Raw genomic sequence first — 19294 nt, forward strand, 5'->3', positions numbered from 1 at the left:
ACCTTAGCGGCGCGGCCCGTCTGATAAAAATATAAATAAACAACTGAGACTTTCCCTATAATGATAATACTTAAATATTTACCAATGGTTTATCGACTGTGCCACATATTTTCCAGTTACATGGTCTTTTCGAAAAAAGCAGCAAGGTTGCTGGGGAGTGTTTGTCTGTTCAATAAGAGTCTGTTACCATGTAATAAATTCTATTATAACGAGTCTGTTCATCATGTTGGAGTGCAGGGAGTAAGCTAAAGGCTGAATGTTTAAAAAGTAAACCAAACTTTTCCTCCAGTCTCCACAGCGTCACTTCATACGCAAACAATACGCAGAAGGTATGCTTTGCCGCGAGCCACCTTCACACGACTTCTGCGTCGATGCTACATTCACCTCAACACACTCATTTAACCGCGAGCTGGAGCTCGGAGCTCGGTCCCTGGTGTGTGTGACTCCCGAAACTCCTTAGCATGTAGCATGTAGCATGTAGCACGGCTCGGAGTAAAACCCTCCATGCTATCTGCTGGTTCAAGTGTCCCTGGTGATTAAGTTGCTGCTGTTGTACGAACTATCTTTTGCCTTCTCTTGATATTTCGGCAGAACATAATTTACAGGATTCATCACCTGGTATTCTCTTTCTCCTTCAAACTGTGTTAAAATAAATTCTTAAAATTTACTATGAAAAAAAAATTAAACATAGAGCTTGTTTTGATCCTTTAACATGGCACAAATTCCTCTTGCAACAGGACATGCGAGATTTTGACCGGTAGGGATGTTAGGCGTGTGTTGGTTGGGATAGCAATAGCATAGCAGTCCTTTGCGCACACGAAAAATAAAAAAAATGATGGTGGAGGAGTCTGCAAACATCCACACTGCGGAGCGACGCACCGCAGAGAATTTAAAAAATGAAACACAGGCTCACTTGTAAATCATCTGGGATCCAAAGTTTATACTAGTCCCGTTAGCAGCTAAAGATAGCGGCTAATAGCTAAATGTGATTTCCGGTTGATGGCTCCTTTAAAGTCTGTCTGACTTTTCTGTTTAATATTAAAAACAATCTCCAGGCTGCGGTCCTCTCCTGACTACCTGCTGATACGTGTATCGGGGTTGTTTTATACATGCGAGTGCGCCGGCCAGAATTTAACCCGACTTCGCTATCGGTGCGTCACTAAACTTTAAGATAAAGCCCTGATGAAAAGCAGAATCGTTTTTTAAAGAACAACTGTGCTTTAATTGAAAGTTTTCCGTGTTTTAAATTACATGAAAAGGGTGATGAATTATTAGCGATGTACACGTACAACACGGACAAAAGAAAGAAGAAAAGCCAAAGCTGTAACTGGTGACACTTCCAATGAAGAGAAAATTCAACCTGTTATTGATCTTTTTTTTTTTTTTTTTAATTCCAGGCCTGGATCTCAGGTGACTGAATGGACGAGCAAACAAATGACTTGCGACATCAATGGTTTCACGGCGACGGCAGACGGAGGATTAGAGAGCGTCGAGGGGTTCGATTCATGTCACAGATCGACAGAACAGAGAAACCGGCCCCAGAAGAAAAAAATAAATAAAATCTCAACGGGTGGAAAAAATATTGGATCAGAGGCGCTGTCATCTCTCGCTCTCCACTCATTGCAGCTCGTCCTCTCTCGCCCTCTCTCATGCTCACAGATGGAAAACACAGACATTTCTGTCACCTCCCCCCAGGCGAGCGGGTGAACGGTCCCTTGATACTGAGATCTGAGGATCAGAGTCAACAGGGCAGTGATGTGTGTCAGATATATAAAAAAAAAAAAAACAGTGGCGACTATGCTAACATGGAGGCCGCGGTGCGTGCAAGGACTGCTGGATGGGAAACCAAAGGAGAGACGGAGGGAGGAGGGCAGCCCGATTCCCCCCACAACATCTCTTTAGTTGTTAATTAGCACAACATGGGGAAGTGACAACAGGTGAGGAGCTAAAGCGACGCGACAATGAAAGGACACGAGAGACCGCCGCTTCACCCCGAAGCCTTTACTCCATCTGGCAGGAGGAAAAAAAAACAAAAAAAACAAACAATGCATCTCCAGCGCAGTCTCACCGTCCAGACAAATCACAGTTTTACTGAACGAGACACAGCTGAAGCATTTTTCATTAGACGATGTCCAAATGTTTGTGTGTCTAGATTTTTTTTAAGCATTTATTACTAAAAGAATCAATATATTTGACGTCTTTACACTCTAACTTTGTAAAAAATAAGGCAAGAACAAAAAAATGTATTAAAATTAAGTAGATGCGTTTCTGTGAGTAGGGTTTGTCTTTGGAACAACTTGTTACGATAACTTCTTAAAAATCGTATACGCTGAAAACATTTAAAAAGCGGTTAAAGCTCACCACTTTTTGAAAAAAATGGAGCTCAGGAAGGACGAGATTAAAACGTACCTGTGTCCCTCCAGAGGACAGTTTGTGTTTGGTTTCTCAGGAACGGCAAAACAAATATACAAGTTTAAGTTGTTTTTATTTCTGTTACTTCAATTCCAGAAACTTTACGTATATCATGTTTCAGCCTGAACCCTTCTGTCTTCTTCTGCTTGATTTTTCTTTTTTCCTTGTATGTGCATCGTGTAGTTGGTTGACCAAGTAATCTATTACTACTACGACTACTACTCACCAACAAGCAAACTGTAAAAATTTCTAAGAAAAAACCGAGACAAGCGGACATATCGGTGACGCTGCCATTAAAGACGCATGGAACTAGCATCAGCCTCAAAGCCGTGCTGTCGGGGGGAGTTTTTAAAAAACACCCATAATGCAACAGCTTTTTGGGGGGTTTTTTGTCATTGAATGTCAAACTAGAAGGTTTAATCAAAACTGTCTTCATGTCGAGATTGTCGTCACTTTCGTTAGTAATCTTTAGTTTTTTTTATGAAAAATCATCACGTATAATCTTCGCCACGACAAAGAAAAACTTTAAAGTCTAAATTTAAAGGTTATCACGTCAGTATTTTCCCAGTCTGGCCCACTCAGGAGGAAATTGGACTGTATATGACCCCTGAACTAAAATGTATACCATACAGTTCTTCTAACTAAACCATTCATCCTCTCATTCAGAACAGATTCAGGTTTTCTCAGCGTACACCCTAGAAGAATAAAAAATCTGTCAAAAATCTATCTACATTTTTTTTAAATTAATCTTTCTTAACTTCATATTTTCAAAGAGTAATCTTTATTCTCTTAACCCTATCTTGACCCGTTTCTACGTCCTGTGATATTTCATTGAGTCCTGTCTGGATGAAAAAAAAAAATCAAGCGGTCAATTAAAACTCATCCAGAGATCGCGAGGGGGAAAAAAACCCAACAAAGAAACGACGGAGAGCAGAAGAGATAAACGAGGCAGCGGCTGGACAGAAGTGGACGAGGGTCAAACAAGTGAGTGAGCAGAAGGGGAGGAGACGGCACAGCTTGGCTATTGGCTCCCAGACAAAACCAGTCAGCCTGTCATCTATTCATATTTGTGACACGTGGACACATTACTGCATGATGCACACACAGTACACACAGTACACACAGTACACACATGCCGCTGATCACAGCAAGCAGCGCGCGACCATCCATCCATCCATATGTCGGTCAGTGAGCCAGTGGGGCAGGACCAGTGTTTCCTGCCAGGCAGCCGATCTGCTGCTTGTATGTCGACACGCATGTTAATGGTAAAGAGGTTCTGGCACTTGACTCTCGTGTGTCCTCCCCTTCAAGGACAAAGACGCCCCAATCTCCTTTCCTTTTTCTTTTTTTTTTGTCTCTGTCTTGTACGAGTCAAGCCCAATGAGGGAAGTCGTGGCTTAAATACGACCGTGTGTTTTGGTAAAGACCTGCTTGGTGCAGATTTGGTTATAAAACAGAGAAATTTAAAGTTAAGAGCGACAGTTTGAACAGTTTCAGGTGAAGTGAAGAGTGAAGTGAAGAGTGACGTGAAGAGTGAAGTGAAAAGTGACGTGAAGAGTGCAACATCAAGCAGCCACGTTTATCTCCTCAAGACCTGGTTTACACGAGAACGGGAAATGGACCGTCTTTTATTCCGGGCCAGTTTTTGCCTTTAAACAGGAAGTGCCCAGTAGCAGTGTTTCAGAAAAGTCACGTCCCACGTGCCCCCCGTTTCCACGGAGACAGTCAAAGCATTGAGGACGTTTTCAAAAAGTTGCACATTCGTCGTGTAAACGGACTGCCAACAGAGATTTTCTGTTATCCCTTAAAAACATCGTCTCTCCTCTCCATATTCTATGTGCAATCATTTATTTTATTTACATGAAGTTGTAAATGTGTGCATTTTAATTTAATAGACCATCCATCCATCCCAGCTTGTTTCTGAGGTAACAAACAAACAAACAAACAAACAAACAAACAAACTTTCAATAAACTCCCTCCTCAAAGTTTTCCCTCCCCACAGCGCTCAGGTCGTGGTAATTACATCCAGGTAACTTTTATATTCAACACGTGTCATTATCTCTTGATTAACTAACTTCCGCAGGACTGGAAAATTGAACACAGGCTAATTTGTAAGGAAGGAAAAAAAAGAAAACGAAACAAAAACAAAGAGAAGGAAAGAAAATTGGCTCCGACTTTGCTGTTAATGAGTTTGGGACTCATCTAAAGTGAGACAATATTAACTTCCGTCCTCCTTCGTCTGCGGTGGATGTTTGACTCCACATTCTTTCTTCACTCACCGACACATCGGACACATTTCAAGTCATTTTTTACATTTTTTTTTGCAAAGAGCTTTATACAGAAAACTGCCTTTTTTTCTTTTTTCAACAACTACTCAATAAATAAGAGCGGAAGCTTGAAGAACTCCCTGATTACATTACCAGTTAGTTTCTGAACCTCTTTACAAAGTTTGCTGGGTTTTCCGTTGAAGAGTTTTGCCTCATTGACCGGCTGTCGATCCAGTATTGACTCCGATTCCCGCCTGCAGCTTATGTGTCAATGAATAAGTCATGTATTCATATGTGGACTTAATTAGCTTGTGAGTGGATCGCTGTTGGCTCGCCGCTCCTGTCTGAGTAAATTACTTCACTAAACGGCCTCGTTGCTCATCGACTGGCTGAAGCAGTGTCACCGCTGTGTTTTCTTTTTCACTTCTTTCTACATCAGCGCACGTCATCTCGTGGTAAATGTTAACCGACTGCAGATTCGCTTCAGATTTTTTATTTAATTTTGGAAGCAAAAAAAAAAAGAAATTGAAAGGAAAGTTCTTGCAAGATAATGCAGGAGATGACATTTAATAGAAATTACTTCAGAGTTGTGAGAGAATCCTTGTTTTTTGTTTCTTTTTTTTTCTCCCTCTGTGCTGCTTTATAGTATTAGGGCCATTAAAGAAAAAATAATAATTTCAGAGGTTAACAAAAAAATACAACAAAAAAAAAACTCACATGCACTTCAGAAAAATGTTTAAACTCAAAGTCGAAATTTTATTTTGATGAGGTATTAAATAAATTAAATAAAAAAAAACTCCAGAAAAGAGTTTAAAATTAAAGTCAAGATTTTTTTACCCGGAGGTATTAAAAAAAAAAAAAAAAAAAAAAACTCCAGAAAAAAGTTGAAACTCAAAGTCGCGATTTTCTTTTCTGAGGTAAAAAAAAAAAAAAAATTTTGGGAGGTACAAACAAAACAACCTCATGTACTTCAGAAAAAATGGAAAAAAAAAATTTTCCACAGAGAAAATTTTGTATTTTTTTTCCAAAGTGGAAACGTCGTCCATCCTCATGCCAGCTCATGTGACTGCTTCTACAACGTAAACTGCAGGCGGTTTGATGAAGTGGTGAAAGTATACGTCTGAACAGGGTGCAGTTATCATCAGTATTAGGACTTTAAAGAGACGGTGCAGCCTGCAGCTCTCCGTCGCCGACGTTCGTCAAGTATGAAGGACAAATTCCCGGATCCCGGGGTGCTGAAAAATAAATGTTTGTTGGTTTTTTTGGGTTTTTTTTTAACTTCCGTGGTCCTAATACACAGTTTCAAGTTCGGATGTTAACACTTTAACTCGTATGGATGACCTTAAGAGCTGATCATTACTGTCTGTGCTCTCTCTCTCTCTCTCTCTGAAAACCAGTTCATTAATCCATATTTCACATCTCCAAGGTCACCTTAACCAAACCTTCTGCTATGGAATCAGGGACGGAGTGCCGGAGCGGGACGAGCTGACAGTAAGACTTCAGACACAAAACCCTTCGACTGCCTGCCTGTCACCGATAAATTTCTCATCCCACAAATGGCCTCTGCACCGAAAACATGCAGAGGTGTGTGATTATGGCCGTTGTCCTCGGGACGCCAGACCCCCGTTAGGACCAAGGTCATCCGGTGACACGTCTGCCGGCGTGAAAGGATGAAGCTCGCTGCCGCTTTAAGTGGCAGGCTGACGGATCTGCCTGAAAGCACGAGGCACGCGCCGCCGCGACTACGGAGACAGAAACGGGAAAAATACAGGAGAAGATGGAGAGAAGGACGAATGGCAGGATTGGCCCCCCGGGTGGGAAGGTGTAATGAGTCCCTGTTCTGGAGGGCGAGAGAGGGATGAAGGATCAGGGTGGACTGGCAAGTCCGGATCGATCTACACGTCTCGGGAATTGATCTCGGGATTCTCCCTCGTCTTCACAAAGGATGACTGATAAAGTGATTCTCAGAAAAACTGTTGGTGTCTGTTGTGCCTTGTGATCGACACGCTGGAGGGAAAAGTGATAAATACCCAATCAGATGAGCAACTTCACCTCATATGGAATCCGAGAAATTACATTATTTGGCCTCGTTTACATTTTTGGGGGTTGGAGTCACTGAAGACGTAACTTTTTGAAAACTCTCGGTGGAAATGGAGGAAAACACGACTTTTTAAAATGCCGCCACTGCAAATCACAACCGCAGTAAATAGTCCCTCTGCACATGCTCAGTAGAGACAATAAGGACAATGTTTTCCTCCAGAGAGTCATGACTCACGGTCAATAGTCTCCTGGGACCTGGTACTTTTATTTTGACAGTCACTGTAATAAACAGAAGCGGTTAGCAGTTAACATCCCAAAATTAATTGATCCGTCCTTATATGATGACAAATCATCGTAAAAGATTTTATGCAATTCCAGTTAGTAGTTTTTGCGAAATGGTAAAATACCTACCTGCCTGCCTACCTACCTACCTGCCTGCCTGCCTGCCTACCTGCCTGCCTATCTACCTATCTACCTACCTGCCTGCCTGCCTGCCTACCTATCTACCTACCTACAAATCAATAAATAAACACACGCAGACATAAACACAACCTTTCCCCCAACTTTCGTTGACGAAGGTAACAACAGCTCCCTCTTGTGGCCCAGCATGAAAACTACATCGGTTCAATGTAAACAAGCTTCATCCAAGACGTTGCCGTGGAAACGTGAAACTTTCCTGAATCGATGCGTTTTCACTTAAAACATCCCGTAAACGAGGCCTCGGAGAACTTCGCTTCACGAGGGTTCGATTTTGGGCGGAAAAAAAATTTGCCGGAAAAATTCTTCTTTTCATTGAAGGGGTGTTGTCGCCAGCTGTTGGAAGTAACCAAAAAGTTACTAACTTAGTAACTAAGGAGTAACTACTCATCAGTAATCAGATTACTTTTTCCAAGGTCACCGTGGCCAACAAGACAACACACTGGAAGTTCGAGGCAGGAAAGTAAAGACGGAGGTGATTTCACTCCCGGGGGATCCGAGGCGTTCCTCCTCAATCATCAGGCGCGATGGATCGGGGATTAACGGCACAAAACACAATTCACACACCAAACACAGCTTCAGCTGCGACGCGCACGACGGGAATGACAACGTAAAGGAAAGAAATCAACAACTTCAGAGGAGGATCCTGTTGATCTTCCTGACAAAGCATCGCTTCACTTAATGGGACAACAACGAGACGTGACCTTCCCTCGCAGAGGCGCCGCAGGAATAATCCGTCTGACAACATCTGTTGCCTTTGATGAGAAGGAAGAGACTGATTGAGACGTCTGTCCGTCTGTCTCCGTTTCATTACGTCTTCTGCACTCCGTCTATTGTTTCATCTTAATAAGACACATGAAAGGTGAAATCAGGCACGGCGTGCGCTTTGACAAGCGCCGAGACGGAAGCAGCAACAGATTTCTGCCGGCTGTGACAAAGAAACAACAACAACAATTCAGTGTTTCAGGTGTGTGTGTGTGTGTGTGTGTGTGTGTGTGTGTGTGTGTGTGTGTGTGTGTGTGTGTGTGTGTGTGTGTGTGTGTGTGTGTCCCTGGACCTCCCCGGCCCCGTTTCCGCCACGTCTTCAAGTGAAAGCAGAAACCTTCTGGCGTGTTCTGGGTGTCCGGTCACATGACTGCAGTGCTCCAAGTCACTGACAGTGCAACTTTTTGAAAGCCGCTCTGTGGAAACCGGGTGGGGATGCAACTTTTAAAAAAAAAAAAATGCTACGACTGTCTCTATGGAAAATGGGGGACGACTCTGACTCTAGCTCCATGAAAAAAGAGGAACGCACAAGTTTTGGATGCGTTACAAATAAATTTTTGTGAAAATGGGAGGAAAATGCAACTTTTTGAAAATGCTACGACTTTGTCTCCATGGAAACGGGGGACAATGCAAATTTTGGGAAAAGCTCAGTCTATGTGGAAACAGGAAAATGCAACTTTTTGAAAGTACTGTCATGTTTGGTGACTGCTGTACTATGAATCTGTCTCCATGGAAACGGGAGAAACACAAGTTTTGTAAGTACTCCGAATCTGTCTCTGTGAAAACGCGATTTTTTTTCTGTCGCCATGGAAACGAGAATTAAAATTGAATGAATGAAGATTTTTTAAAAGAGAACTTTACATACAATTACATCTCTTTGACTGTTGAATCGGTGTTTCGTGCATTTACTTGATTTATTTTGGAACAATGGAAGGTTTTTCATCAAGTTGTCATGGGATCCCGGAGGAACATCCTCGGCTTGTTGTGGTACTCCATGTTTGTTTGTTTTTCTTTTGTAGACAAAACCGAAAAGAAAAAAAAAATCAATAGAAAAACTTGTAGTTGTAAAACGTATTTTCAGGGCAGTGTGGTGCGGCTGTCAAGCTCTTCTCTGCAGGGATCGTCGGCTGGAGAAACTCGAAAGTGGATGAAAATGTAAGTTTTCTCTGTGTAAAAACTACTTTGATGCTGTATTATACTAGTATGTAGTACTATACTGCTTTATCCTCTTTACGGTGGCAAGTTGCCTCGACCAAAACCGTCTCGTGAGACGCTCCAATCCGGACAAACCACCAAGAAAATTGTGAAAAATTTAAAGAAATTGATTTCATAAAGGAAATACCATTAAAATTTGGCTTAATATTGCGATTGTATTCCAGTATTCGACGAAAACACAACGTGGCCGCACCGCTGGTATATGACCAAGCAGGCCTACAAAGCTTCTTCGGCGCCCTGTTAGTAAAATCTAATGTCTATTTCCGTTTAACCGCAGTCCTGTTGCCTCTCAGTAATTACTGTGGAAAGATAGCGGGCGTGTATTGATCTACACGCGGCGATCGGTAACCAAATCAGGATGTAAAGAGGCGAGGGGGCCGGAGTATTGACTGACGACAGGCTCAGGAAAATCTATCGAATAATTTCGGTCCTTCCAGAATGAGGATGCGATGGGGAAAGAAACCCGACTTTCTCAAGTTAAACAAAACGACAAAAATACCAGCTTCCAGTGGCGGCTGGTCAATAGAGGGCGCCGCCCCCTGGTGGAGAGTGAAGGAATTTCTTTTTGATATATAAAAGATATGAATAAACTTTAATATTGTCGAAATTTGTTTATGCCAACAAACTAACAATGGGCCCTGAACTGTGTTCGCTTTATTTTCTACTGATAATCTTCAATCTTCATTTCTCTTTCTAGTGTGTGTGTGTGTGTGTGTGTGTGTGTGTGTGTGTGTGTGTGTGTGTGAGCAGCAGGGGGCGCTGAGGAAAGCCACCCGGAGGAGGCGGGGCTTAGTAACGATCTGACCAATCACTGATTAACACAAGAGTGACTGACATGAAATTAAACCAATCAGCATCGTTTCATGTCCGAGACTTAGGTCGTTTTTTTAAAATCGCTCCTAGTTCAGTGGTTGTCTCAAAGTTTGTTTATGTTTATAAATGTTTAGATATGATCATATTTATTAATGACTAGAAAATCTAAGAGCTTAAAAAAAAGCAGTTTATTTGGCACTTTTTTTTTTTTTTTTTAGGTTTCTTTCAAATCATTCTAAAATACTTTGAAAGATGAATTGATGTGTTGTTTTAAAATATACCTGATATATCTTTTAGTTTTCACTAAACTCAGATTAACTGCCATTTCCAGTAAACCAACACAAAAACACATTCATTGTTTAAAAGGAACTTAACGAAGCTTCTGCTTGTTTTTGTTTACATTATGTTAATTAAAGAGTCTTAAGTGCTCTCTGTTCACGAGCTGTTTCACCACCAGGGGGCGTCTCTCAATGTAAAAGGCCAGATTGTTGTAATGTGGTTTATAAACTCACTGTATGTAAATGAAGTTAACACTGGCTGATAACCTGAGAAGTTTATCAGCAGCCGCCACTTCTGTCTTTTATCCACATTTCCAAGCAACTCGACTGTAAGAGTGGCGAGTGACGGGTGGAAGAGGAGAGGAAGAGGAGAGGAAGAGGAGTGGAAGAGGAGAGGAAGAGGAGTGGAAGAGGAGTGGAGGAGGAGAGGAAGAGGAGAGGAAGAGGAGTGGAAGAGGAGTGGAGGAGGAGAGGAAGAGGAGTGGAAGAGGAGTGGAGGAGGAGAGGAAGAGGAGTGGAAGAGGAGAGGAAGAGGAGAGGAAGAGGAGTGGAGGAGGAGTGGAGGAGGAGAGGAAGAGGAGAGGAGAGGAAGAGGAGAGGAAGAGGAGAGGAAGAGGAGAGGAAGAGGAGTGGAAGAGGAGAGGAAGAGGAGAGGAAGAGGAGTGGAGGAAGAGTGAAGAAGCTGGTCGTCTTGCTCCAGAACAGAGCCGACGGATCAACACGCCGGGCCACAAGGAATGAAAGCCAGTTATTTTAAAGGGTGTCTGAGCAAACACACACACACACACACACACACACACACACACACACACACACACACACACACACACACACACACACACACACACACACACACACACACACACACACACACACACACACACAACGTAAAGCTAAAGAGGACGTGTGTGCGTTGGAAACATTTCTATATGCGCCCGCCCGCGGCAGAACGGAGAGAACGGCCGATCTGTAACCATCAGGAGGGAAGAGGAGCGGCGGCGGAGAGGCAGAGCGGCGGCAGCGGCGTCTCCGAGGTGTCGGGATAACAAGATTAGAACTTGTGTGATTCATCTGTGACCGTGGCATTTCACTCCTCCACCCGCCATCTCCGTCGCTCGGTGTACTCAACCTATAAGCCTCCACTTTTCCACTTTCTCTTCTCTTTCTTTTTTTTTTTTGGAGAAAGGGCAAAAATTTAAAACAGCATCGTCTCAAGCGTTAAGCCTCGAAAGACATTTTACTTCTGGTTGTGGAAACATGTTGCTCACAAGTACAATCAAAATGTTCCTTCCTTCCTTCCTTCCTTCCTTCCTTCCTTCCTTCCTTCCTTCCTTCCTTCCTTCCTTCCTTCCTGACAGTGTGTAAGAAGAACTCTTATTTTATAACAGTCAAGTTGTTTTTCAAAGTATTTGTTGCAGACCCTCAAATAAAGTTTTTATACGTATTATGTGGTTAAGATTGTTTACAAATGCAATGTAGTACAGTAGTATTAGTTTATACACACGTATATATACATACTTATACAGTTCGAGAGAGAGAGGGAAGAAGAGCAACAGAAACATTAAGTGCTCTCTTCTTACACACACACACACACACACACACACACACACACACACACACACACACACACACACACACACACACACACTGAGCTCGGGGACAGTGGAGTGACTTTGAAGTTGTGCTGCTTCAGGATGAGAGTCACTGCAGCTAATTAGTCGTCCTTATCCCGCCGCCGCCGCCGCCAGCTCGCTGGCTCAGAGCGGGAAACAGAGCCGCCACCAACAACAGCCGCCAACAGCTGGATGCTAAAGATCCCCCCCCTCCCAACCGCCGGCTTGTTAGCGCTAGCGACTAGTAGCAATTTAACTCACACCGAAACTAAACTGCGGATTAAAGAAGTTGCTGCTTTAACGAATCGCTGATGTGGTATAAAACAGGGTTGGGGAGTAACAGATTACATGTAACGGCGTTACGTAATTAGGATACAAAAAAAATGTAGCTGTAATCCGTTACAGTACATAAAAAAGGTGTAATCCCGTTACAGGTATATTAGATAAAAACTGGGATTACAGTAGAAAATCAGATGGTATAAAGTAGGAATGCAGCTGACACATGCGCCCTCCACTGGCATTGCGACGCTTCCCGACGCTTTCGGGCAGACTGCAACAACAAACCCACGCCTGAAGCGACGCGTTGCCATGGATACTGCCGGCAGCTGCCCCGGTCATGGCTGCTGCTCCCCGGGAAAGAAACTCCGACATCATTTCGTTTTGAAGTGAGAGAAGGATCTTAACCTCTCCACGTCTCACCTGAAGAAGCATCAACAGGCAGGAAACAACCCGCTCACTTTCACCGACACTCACCTGGACTCTATCAACTAGTTTCATGAGCTCGCTAACCTGTCAGTAACCTGCCAGTACCAATACTAGTGTGGATGGTAGTCAGTCGTTCTCTAGACCTTTAGAGGAGCTCATGTTTTAGGGATTAATTGGGGCTGAACGCACCAGAACTTATTTTTTTAAGTCATTGACAAGTTCATTGACTCAGTAGCGGGTTGGTCACTTATTATTAATTAAAACCAACGAGAGAGAGAGAGAGAGAGAGAGAGAGAGAGAGAGAGAGAGAGAGAGAGAGAGAGAGAGAGAGAGAGAGAGAGAGAGAGAGAGAGAGAGAGAGAGAGAGAGAGAGAGAGAGAGAGAGAGAGAGAGAGAGAGCAGTCTTATACACAGCTATTTGTGTATGCTGTGTATAAGATTTGTCAATACACTGAGCAGATGACACATTTTATTCTTGTCTTTATTTTTTTATGTGCTAGTGAAGTAATCCAAAAGTAACTAAAAGTACTCTGGTAAGTTAGTTTTTTATTTGAGTACTTAGAGTAAGTTACTGATTCCTTTTTTTGACAGGTAACTTGTAATTGCAACGGATTAAAGTTTTCAAGTAACCTTCCCAACCCTGGGTATAAAATCCGCCACAGCAGATCCTCCATTCACACGGAAGAAAATGCTCCGATTCCGCTTAAACGGATGAAAACCCAATTTTTCAAACCTGCTCCGACTTCCGATAAACGGAGGAAAACACAACTTTTCGTAATTATTTCAACTTCGTATGCGTGGAGGAAAATGCAACTTTTCGAAAATGCTCTGACTTTGTATAAAACGAGGAAAACACAACATTTCGTGATCGTTTCAACGTCATATGAATTGATGAAAATGCAACTTTTAACAATCTCTTCCACTTCGTTTCCTCGCTACAATTTCACTTCAGGGGATGAAAACCCAATTTTTCAAAAGGATCTGCGGCGTCCCCACGGAGACATCCGTGTTATCTCGTCTCGCAGGACGTCCATCTTTCTCTCCTGAGCCTTGATCCTACCCCACCCCACCCCACCACCCCCACCCCCCCCCACCCACCACCCCCGTCTCTCAATGTCTCAGCCCCATGGCGACAAGACGGGGTGAGGGAGTGAGAGGAAGAGAGAGAGGGAGAACAAGAGAGGTAGTGAGGGAGAGGGAGAGAGGGAAGTAGGTAGAGAGCAAGCGAGAGAGCGAAAAAGAGAGAGGTGAGGGAGAGGGAGGGCTAAGTTTAGAAACATTCTCTTCTCTCTCTCTCACTGATGGAGAGTCTGATTATTATTTAGTAACTTTCTTCGTTTTGCTGCCTGTGGATCATTTTAAAAACACTGGGACTCTCTGCTCTGGCACTCTGAAGTACTGAAGGCCGTCTCCTCTGTCAGACGAACGCCGTCGGGACGACTCCGCGTCGCTCCGGTCCACAGAGTCGTCGCCCGCAGGGCCGCGGCTCAAGACTCCAGCATGAGTTCTGTAAAGTTCAACACGCTGCGAGAGCCGCTTTCACAACACGTAGGAGATTAATTCACGCCGCCTCCTGGTCTCCGCGGACCCCCGACTCCCGGGGCCCGTCGGGAGGAGGACAGACGGCGAGCGATGACACGGGGTCACGGAGGGGGTGCTCGTGCACGCGCTGGAAAAGTGTGCATGAAGAAACCTGCGACGCACGCGAGGCACACGGAGTGTGAAGCTCATAGTGTGTACATGCAATGCATGTTCTGTATGTGCGTTCACACTTACACACACTCACACACACACACACACACACACACACACACACACACACACACACACACACACACACACACACACACACATACACGCACACTCAAACACACATACACGCACACCTGTCCAAGACAGTCACACTGTCGTCCCCTAATGGCACCATGGGGACCGGAGACATTAGCATATTAAAAGGTGACATTTCACAGCCTGAGCTTTGCAGGAGAGAGCAGCCCGATCACTATGACAGTCTGACAGTCAGGCCACACACACACACACACACACACACACACACACACACACACACACACACACACACACACACACACACACACACACACACACACACACACACACACACACACACACACACACACACTACGGAGTGAAATGCAATGGAAGCCAGAATCCGTGATGGGAAACACCTGTCCGTTCACAGGAGGGATAATCTCCACCATCTGATGCGTGAAATCAATGTTTCCTCGACTTTCTGTGCTCGTCTTATTGCTGCTGTTGGTTTACTGCCGCCTCGCAGCTCACTGCCAATAACTACAAGAATATAATTGACGGCCGGGAGGTGAAGCCAATGACCAGATGAGCACACGGCACGGCAAACCCAAAGAAGCTGTTCAGTTCCAGACGAAACATTTTAAAATCTCGGAGAAAAGCTGCTGACAAGGCGAAACCATCCGTCCATCTCACTGCCGCGCAGCTTTATGCAACTCAGGTTCGCCGGGCATGGAGCTCATCGCAGGATGAGCTGATTCATTTCACCTTTATTTTATCTGGCAGGTCAATTGAGAAGCAGCTCTCATTTAAAATGCCGACGTGGCCAACAGGCGGCGGGGAGGCAGGACCAACACACACTTTATTTTTTTTAAGTCAAGTCAAGTCCTTAATTTGTCACAAACAACAATTATACATAGTATAATGTGCAGTGGAATGTTTTAAGTACCTGTTCTGCACCAAAACAAGTTTTCATGGGATGGAGGAAGAGAAATATAAATCTAGAACACACATAATGAAACTAGCACACAAAGGAACACACTATAAGACAATATCAATAATCAATCAAAGATAAATAAAAATGGGTAGACCAGTGTTGTGGTATTTGTTGTAGTGATTGCAGTTTTTTTTTAAAGCAGAAAATTGCAGAAAAGGAGCAACTGAGGGAGGAACGAGCTGAGTGGGTCTGACGAGACGCACAATTATCAGATATATAAACTCTGCATGTCTGTCATCATCTGAGCCCACACACACACACACACACACACACACACACACACACACACACACACACACACACACACACACACACACACACACACACACACACACACACACACACACACACACACACACACACACACACACACACACACACACACACACACACACACACAGCGGGGACCAGCAGTTGAGGAAAGTGTGACATTGGCTGAGTTCGGTAATTGGCTGAGAAGTGCAGCCTCAGCAGAAACCTCGGTCTCGGTCCCGTCGGAAACCTGTCAGTCGCCGGCGTCTGTGACTCTCATTTTTATTTTTTTATGTTTTTAAACCTACCGCACTGCTGTCACACGTTACCACTTCTGCTACGTCTAATAATACTTCTGTCAGAGCGGAGGAAACAGAAATGACCTGTCTTTAGATGGCACGCCGAGCGGAACGAGAGAGAGGGAGATGGGAAAAGTCCCGACACAGCGGAACAGAAGCTGATTAATACTGAATGTTTATCAAACTGCAATCTCCCAGCGCACACGGCCGTTTCATCCACAGTCCAATGACGCTGCAGCGTGGAGCCATTCGATATCGACCGCTCTCCTGTTTTCACCTGTGCTGTGAGCAAAACGAGTAAATAATTACACCCTTCTCCACGTGCCGCTCGTCAAAGACGATTTTTTTCGGCATCCAGTCGTCGTTCCGAAGGAAGCCTTTGGTTTTATCGACTTTTATCAACAACTATTCCAACAACAAAAGTCCAGATTTGCAGTGTAACGGCTTTGAGGGGCAAATGGAGTAGAAACTTGCTTTATTAAGGCTGAAATCTAAAACAAAAGAAAAAAAAAGGAATTGCTGTTTTGTGGCTGTTCTCTCAAGAACGAGGAGACGAAGCAGCAAGAATTGATATTTAAAAGGTAAAAACCAGTTTGAGCATCAGACCTGCATCATTGCTAAAACTCATTCATGTCTTGAAGATTATTCTGTTTGCTGAAGCTTTTTATTAAAAGATGCATCTCAACTCCTGTATTATAGATCCAATCTAACATGTTTTAAATGTTTAATGATGTTTTTATTTACTGTGTTTTAAATTCTCTTTGCTCTTATTAACTTTCCCCACTTTGATCCTCTGCATTGTTTCTCACACTTTATTGTTGTGAGGCAGGTTTTCCTTCAAGAGTCAGTTTGCTGCCAACAGCAAAATAAAAACGAAGGGAAGAAGTGGACGTACCTTCATTAGTACCGACTCGCTGAGTTTCTCCCGGTTGACGATCTTTATGGCGACTTTCTGGCATGTTACACAGTGGACTCCGAGCTTGACCAACCCTGGAGACACAAGACAAACACAGTTTCAGGTCAAAGAGGTCAAACAGAATCAAGTCTGCTTGGCTGGCGGGAAGAAAGACGCTAATTTAAAATTATACAGAAAAACGTTTTCCAAGTGAAACCGGAAAACTTTTCTTTGTGCTTTTGTGAGTCTGTTTCCACGACAACGGTGACCCAAAAACACAACACAACTTTTTGAACACACTTGGTCTCCATGGAAACGGGAAAATTAATTATTTTGAAAAGCTCCAACTCCGCCTCTATGGAAACCGGGGAAAACGCAGGTTTTGCGAAACGCTGCTCCTGCGCACGACTAAAGAGTAAAGACTTCTTCTGCACATGCCCAGTCAATGTACAATAAGAGCAACGTCTTCGTCTGTCCATACGAACGTCCGTGTACTCCCATTGTTAATGTTTATAGCGTAACGTTGTCTGCTTCACGTGTCTGTGGTTTCATTACAAAAAACAAAACAACACTACCCGCCTGGCATGGCAACTACGTCGTTAAAATGTTGGACGAAAAGAAATTCTGCCTTTTCACTGGAAAGTCCTGGAAACTGGGCCGGAATGTGAATTCCAATAGATGATATCACACAGGGAATTAATTTAATCTGCAAGATTTAAGTATTATGTCAAAAGATAATAAATGAGGGGTTTGTTTTCGGGCCGACTATTAAAATGCATCGATTTGACTGATGTGAAACTGCTCCTGACCTCGTGTTCACGACGCTCGTAACGACTCCTGAAGTGTAGAGCGTCCGTTCAAACTGCCCTCTGGGGTTCGTTGGAGTCATAAAGTCAGTAAGTGTGGGCCATTTGTGTTATTGATTCTTATAATGTACTGAAACACTGTAATGCGGGAGTGTCAGGTGAAGTGGCAACAAACAACGGCCTTATAAAAACCAAAGGTCAGCCTCTGGAGGAGGAGGAGGAGGTAATTATTGACGATTATCTTGAGAAGAGCAGATCAATGCAGCCTCATTTGGAGCGCAACCTTTCAGGCAGGTCAGCACAATAAAAAGTGCTCCAGAGATGATTGACAAAATGATAACAAGACACAAGACGTGAGGACAAGAAAGCCGCAAATTAACACAAGAAACAAAAAAGATATTAATGAGAATATGAAGAGATTACTGGAAATTTGCATGGAAATAAAAGTTTAACAAAATACAGTGGTGATGTGTAAATGTTTAATTTACTTTCATTAAAACCGCAATATTATGAGGTTAAGGTTTGAATTTTGACTTCACAGTTAGAAAATCCTGGTTTGATTCTTTCTGGGATTTTCTGTGTTGAGTTTGCGTGTTCCCCCTGAACTTTTGGAAAACACTTTGACTCCGGGAGGAAATGCAGCTCTTCTGAAACGCTGCTACCTCGGCCATAGTACATACGTTGTTCAACACGTGTGTGTGGCTTCATTACAAAAAACAGACAACAGCACCCACTAGTGGCCCAACATGAGAATGTCTATATTTTCCACAAAAACCAAACAATTACGACAGCGTGTGACTGATTGTGTCTGTCTGATAAAGTTGAGTGTAGGAGATACATGGACAATCAACAAAAAAAATCATATGCAGGTGCGTTTACTGTTTCTGCTTTCCAGTGTCGTAAATGTGAAAAAAGAAAAAATGCAAGCTCGACAGAAATGCCTCCCTCATGTCCTCCTCCCCAACAGACAGACACTAAAGAAAGTGAAAGTGAACAAATAAAAACATGCGGCAACATCATGAACAGCAACTGCAGATAAACTGCGATGCCACTTCTGAACGACCCGGCAGAAAATATTAGCAGAGCAACATAAACAGGCTGATGCTCGGGGGGGCGACGCGAGCGTTTGATTCACCGTCAGTTCTGCTGGGATTCCCTCACAGGCGTCCTGTCAAAACTCGCAGAAATCCTCTTATTTGCCGCATAACCACAAAAGCATCCCGGCCCCGCTTCGCCTCGCTAAATGTCCCCAGGTATCTTTAGTTAAGTGATCAGTCACAAACGATGCAGCGAGCAGGCGGCGACGCCACGACGAGCCGGGAACAAAGCGCCGAGCGCATTTGACACGGCGGAGCCATGACAACAGCAACAATCCATTTTCTGCCGGAGACCACAGAGCGACACACACATTAGAAAGATGCTTGCATCAGACAGATTACCTACAAACTGAAACAAACACATAGAAAACAAACGGCAGTTCCCCATTATTGATCCTCCCGACGGCCCCGGATTCAGCAGCGACTTCAGAGACGACAGAAGATGATTTTCAACTTTGTAAATGACTTCGTTCCAGCGTTGGCACAGAAGTGGAATAACGGGAGAGACGACGGCAGTGGAACCGAGTTAACAAGTAGGACCGAGGCCTCGTTTACGGAGTTTTCAGGTGGAAACACAAACGTTTTGTTTACATTTT

The 19294-nt window shown here is 43.7% G+C and overlaps 1 protein-coding gene across 1 annotated transcript in view; it reads right to left on the minus strand.

Annotated features, from left to right (window-relative positions):
* The window catches only part of brsk2a (BR serine/threonine kinase 2a), a gene marked incomplete at its 3' end in the record, with an annotated part of 181912 nt that overhangs the window by 62938 nt on the left and 99680 nt on the right, over nt 1-19294 (minus strand). The window contains exon 2 of the mRNA XM_080476205.1: nt 16796-16890. Within this exon, the coding sequence (XP_080332331.1) occupies nt 16796-16890 (95 nt within the window). The remainder of the gene's footprint in view (nt 1-16795; nt 16891-19294) is intronic.

The sequence above is a fragment of the Lipophrys pholis genome, assembly GCF_963383615.2.
Source record: "Lipophrys pholis genome assembly, chromosome: 11".
NCBI classification, from domain to species: domain Eukaryota; kingdom Metazoa; phylum Chordata; class Actinopteri; order Blenniiformes; family Blenniidae; genus Lipophrys; species Lipophrys pholis.